Source organism: Perca fluviatilis, chromosome 16 (assembly GCF_010015445.1).
Source record: "Perca fluviatilis chromosome 16, GENO_Pfluv_1.0, whole genome shotgun sequence".
NCBI classification, from domain to species: domain Eukaryota; kingdom Metazoa; phylum Chordata; class Actinopteri; order Perciformes; family Percidae; genus Perca; species Perca fluviatilis.
Window position 1 is genome coordinate 536,080 of NC_053127.1, and position 6,000 is coordinate 542,079.

At 33.3% G+C, this 6,000-nt stretch overlaps 1 protein-coding gene across 1 annotated transcript in view; it reads right to left on the reverse strand.

Annotated features, from left to right (window-relative positions):
• oatx (organic anion transporter X) overlaps positions 1-873 on the reverse strand; it is a 28,816-nt gene extending 27,943 nt beyond the window's left edge. The window contains exon 1 of the mRNA XM_039777730.1: positions 635-873. Coding sequence (XP_039633664.1) covers positions 635-661 — 27 coding nt within the window. The 5' untranslated portion in view covers positions 662-873. The remainder of the gene's footprint in view (positions 1-634) is intronic.
• Between the last annotated feature and the right edge of the window lie 5,127 nt (positions 874-6,000).

Genomic DNA, 6,000 nt, shown 5'->3' on the forward strand with positions numbered 1-6,000 from the left:
ATGGGTTAATGGGGGAATGAGAGGGGGAAACACCAGAGCAGGGGGAATGAGAGGGGGCAACACCAGAGCAGGGGGAATGAGAGGGGGAAACACCAGAGCAGGAGGAATGAGAGGGGGCAACACCAGAGCAGGGGGAATGAGAGGGGGAAACACCAGAGCAGGGGGAATGAGAGGGGGAAACGTAGCAGAAGATATTCCTTTTTTAAACCAAAACGTAGCAACGGAGATGAAAGACGCCATTTTGTGATCCAGTATTACATTTTAAATAAAACATCATTGATAACTCCTGGTTTACCTGGACAGGTACATGAGAGTAATCAGAGTACATGAGACAGTAATCAGAGTACATGAGACAGTAATCGGAGTACATGAGACAGTAATCAGAGTACATGAGAGTAATCAGAGTACATGAGACAGTAATCAGAGTACATGAGACAGTAATCGGAGTACATGAGACAGTAATCAGAGTACATGAGACAGTAATCAGAGTACATGAGACAGTAATCAGAGTACATGAGACAGTAATTGGAGTACATGAGACAGTAATCAGAGTACATGAGAGTAATCAGAGTACATGAAACAGTAATCAAAGTACATGAGAGAGTAATCAGAGTAGTTGAGTAACGTGTCTCACCTCCTCCAGCAGGTCAGCAAAGCCCATCTTCTCTCTTCAGTCTGATTGGTTTTTAAGTTGTTTTGATATTTTGTTCTAAAACTTACACATATTAAATATTTTCTTAATACAGTCTTTTTTGTTAGCTCCTCCTCTGATGTGACGGTCCATCAACAGGTGATCAGTTATTAATAATATGTATTATTAATAATATTTATTATTGATATGTATTAATAATAATATGTATTATTAATAATTTCCATCAGAAAGAACCTGAGAACAAAAGAAATTATAAAAAATAATTACATTAGAATGAATGAATGTCGACTCACTCCAGAAACTTTAAAACTATTCCAAACTATAAAACTATTCCAAACTATAAAACTACTCCAAACTATAAAACTATTACGAACTCTAAACTATTACAAACTCTAAACTCTAAAACTATTACAAACTCTAAACTATTACAAACTCTAAAACTATTACAAACTCTAAAACTATTACAAACTCTAAACTATTACAAACTCTAAAACTATTACAAACTCTAAAACTATTACACACTCTAAACTATTCCAAACTCAAAACTATTACAAACTCTAAAACTATTACAAACTCTAAAACTATTACAAACTCTAAACTATTACAAACTCTAAAACTATTACAAACTCTAAAACTATTACAAACTCTAAACTATTACAAACTCTAAACTATTACAAACTCTAAAACTATTACAAACTCTAAACTATTACAAAATCTAAAACTATTACAAACTCTAAAACTATTACAAACTCTAAAACTATTACAAACTCTAAAACTATTACAAACTCTAAACTATTACAAACTCTAAACTATTACAAACTCTAAAACTTTTACAAAATCTAAAACTATTACAAAATCTAAAACTTTTACAAAATCTAAACTTTTACAAACTCTAAAACTGTTACAAACTCTAAAACTATTACAAGCTCTAAACTATTACAAAATCTAAAACTATTACAAACTAAACTATTACAAAATCTAAAACTATTACAAACTCTAAACTATTACAAAATCTAAAACTATTACAAACTCTAAACTATTACAAACTAAACTATTACAAACTCTAAACTATTACAAACTCTAAAACTATTACAAACTCTAAAACTATTACAAACTCTAAACTATTACAAACTATAAAACTATTACAAACTCAAACTATTATAAAATCTAAACTATTACAAAATCTAAAACTATTACAAACTCTAAAACTTTTACAAACTCTAAAACTATTACAAACTCTAAAACTATTCCAAGCTCTAAAACTATTCCAAACTCTAAAACTATTACAAGCTCTAAACTATTACAAAATCTAAAACTATTAAAAACTCTAAACTATTACAAAATCTAAAACTATTACAAACTCTAAACTATTACAAACTCTAAAACTATTACACACTCTAAAACTATTCCAAACTCTAAACTATTACAAAATCTAAAACTCTTACAAACTCTAAACTATTACAAACTCTAAAACTTTTACAAACTCTAAAAGTATTACAAACTCTAAAACTATTACACACTCTAAAACTATTACAAACTCTAAAACTTTTACAAACTCTAAAAGTATTACAAACTATAAAACTACTACAAGCTCTAAACTATTACAAAATCTAAAACTATTACAAACTCTAAACTCTTACAAAATCTAAAACTACTACAAGCTCTAAACTATTACAAAATCTAAAACTATTACAAACTCTAAACTCTTACAAAATCTAAAACTATTAAAAACTCTAAACTATTACAAAATCTAAAACTATTCCAAACTCTAAAACTATTACAAACTATAAAATTATTCCGAACTCTAAAACTATTACAAAATCTAAAACTATTACAAACTATAAATCTATTCCAAACTCTAAAACTACTACAAGCTCTAAACTATTACAAAATCTAAAACTATTACAAACTCTAAACTATTACAAAATCTAAAACTATTAAAAACTCAAACTATTATAAAATCTAAACTATTACAAAATCTAAAACTATTACAAACTCTAAAACTTTTACAAACTCTAAAACTATTACAAACTCTAAAACGATTACAAACTCTAAAACTATCAAACTAAACTATTACAAACTCTAAAACTATTACAAACTCTAAACTATTACAAATTCTAAAACTATTCCAAACTATAAAACTTTTACAAACTCTAAAACTATTCCAAACTATAAAACTATTCCAAACTCTAAAACTATTACAAGCTCTAAACTATTACAAAATCTAAAACTATTACAAACTCTAAACTATTACAAAATCTAAAACTATTAAAAACTCTAAACTATTACAAACTATAAAACTATTACAAACTCTAAAATGATTACAAACTCTAAAACTATCAAACTAAACTATTACAAACTCTAAAACTATTACAAACTCTAAACTTTTATAAACTCTAAAACTATTACAAACTCTAAAACTTTTACAAAATCTAAAACTTTTACAAAATCTAAAAACTTTTACAAAATCTAAAACAATTACAAAATCTAAAACTTTTACAAACTCTAAAACTATTACAAACTCTAAAACTATTAAAAACTCAAACTCTTACAAACTCTATAACTATACTAAACTGTCCGTCCTGCTGTGCCAGCCCTCATTAAAACGTAAAGTTTTTTGTATCTTATTATAATACAGAAGTGCTGGAGGTTTAACTGGCCGTCCTGCTGTACCAGTACATATATAGTTATAGTAGTATATTATAATACAGAAGTGCTGGAGGTTTAACCGGTCGTCCTGCTGAACCAGTATATATAGTTTTAGTAGTATATTATAATACAGAAGTGCTGCCGTCCTGCTGTACCAGTACATATATAGTTATAGTAGTATATAATAATACAGAAGTGCTGGAGGTTTAACTGGCCGTCCTGCTGTACCAGTAGATATATAGTTATAGTAGTATATTAGTAATACAGAAGTGCTGGAGGTTTAACTGGCCGTCCTGCTGTACCAGTAGATATATAGTTATAGTAGTATATTATAATACAGAAGTGCCGGAGGTTTAACTGGCCGTCCTGCTGTACCAGTATATATATAGTTATAGTAGTATATTAGTAATACAGAAGTGCTGGAGCAGTGGTTAGAAAGTGAACTGTAAAAAGGTGAAATGTTTGAATGGAGTCTGGTGAGAGTTCTTAAAGGATTACAGCAGCTGAATGAAACAGAACAAACAGGATTTTCTCTGTAAAATGTTAGGGTTAGAAAGTCTACTTACAGTCAGACGGATGGACACGTGGACGGAGAGATGGATGGACGGAGAGATGGATGGACGGAGAGATGGACGGACAGAGATGCACTAGTGGAGAAACAAAAGTGTGGAGCAGCAGAAAACAGATGACTGAATGTCGCTAAGTGGTTGAGAGACACTGAAACATAACTGACCCTCTGCTTTTCTTGGCTTAACAATCTTGTTTTCAGTTAATGGTTGAGTGTAATCTCTCTCTCTCTCTCATTCTCCCCCTCCCTCTCTTTCCCTCCCTCTCTCTCTCATTCTCCCGCCCCTCCCTCTCTCCTTTTTTTCTCTCTCTTTCTCAACTCTGAGTGGCTTTATCAGCATGCATATTGACCCAGTACTGTTGAAGCACGGAGTACAACAGGGAAACCTACACATGTGCCTACAGGTTCAGGATGCAGACCGTAGACTGTAGAACTCTGTCTCTCTCTCTTTGATATTGAAGATCAATTAAATCATTCAGTCTTTCTCAAACTGCCGAGTCAGTTTGAGACCTTCCCTCTTTGAGTCATTTTATGTACAAATGTATCACTGATCAGCTTGGTGACTCGTTATAAACTCTGTTAACCTCGTCAGACGGCGTGCAGAGTTGGTGACTCGTTATAAACTCGTTTGTTTTCGTGTCCTCGCTCCTCGCTGAGTCGCTTCACTTTTTCTCTCCCGGAGAGATTCAAACAACAAACGACTCAGCAGGTTTCAGACCAGACGATGAACACACACACACACACACATATAGACATATGCACACACACACACACACACATATATAGACATACACATATATAGACATATGCACACACACACATATATAGACATACACATATATAGACATATGCACACACACACATATATAGACATACACATATATAGACATATGCACTCACGCACACACACATGCACACATGGATGCACACTGTGTGTGTGTTCATCGTGACTCGACATGTTTCAGTGTCAAACATCTTGTTTAACAGTTTAAATGTTAAAGATTAACTGAAGAGTTATAGAGACGCTAACTGACCTGCACACCTTTTCTTTTTCATTCACAAACAGGTCAACGACATCTGCACATCTATAGACAGTGTTTGCTCAAATCTCATTCACAGCGTGATTTATACATTTCATACAGAAAAACAAGCTTGTTACACACAGTAGCAGTAGTAGTCCTGTAGCGTCTCACTTAGAGGGGAACTGCACCCTGTTCCCCCGTGGTCCCAAACCCACCAAACTCCATGTAAATAATCACTACTTTATCATCGTAAAACACACCAGACTCCATGTAAATAATCACTACTTTATCATCGTAAAACACACCAGACTCCATGTAAATAATCACTACTTTATCATTGTAAAACACACCAGACTCCATGTAAATAATCACTACTTTATCATCGCAAAACACACCAGACTCCATGTAAATAATCACTACTTAATCATTGTAAAACACACCAGACTCCATGTAAATAATCACTACTTAATCATTGTAAAACACACTTCATTCAAAGGTGACAGAAACTAAATGAAATTATGGAACGGTGTGAGAACATGAAATTTGAGACTGTGAAGAAGTTTTCTTTTCTGCTCCATCAACCCTTGTAACCCATCTGTTAAAAACGTTAACAGCTAAATCAGTGACTGAGTCGTGTGTTCAAGAGAAGAAACAAACTGAACTCTGAAAGGTCACTGAAAGTTAAGTTTTGACACGGGACACTTACGGCCCCCGGGTCAAAGTCCTGTTGGTTTGAGCCGACGCCCTTTAAGGCCCCGACACGCCAAGCTATCGGTCTAGTCTGCGCGTTGCGTCCCGCACCGTCGGCCTTCGTCGGCCTGTTTTTTTGGGAACAACCGATTCATCTGATTGGCTGTTCTGCTGGAAACAAACAAAGACTGTGACAGGCACACCCAAGGCTTGTTTCATTTTTCATCTCATGTGATCAATCCACTACACATAAGAGCTGTCAAAACTGGTCAAAGATGACGTGTGAATGTTCCTTCTAAATCACGTTTGAACTATTGTAATAACTATTTTTTGCACATTGAGACCACAAGGTGGCAAATGTACTACAACAAGATATACATAACCACTTGTGTAGGTGTATTAATTCCAACAATAACATG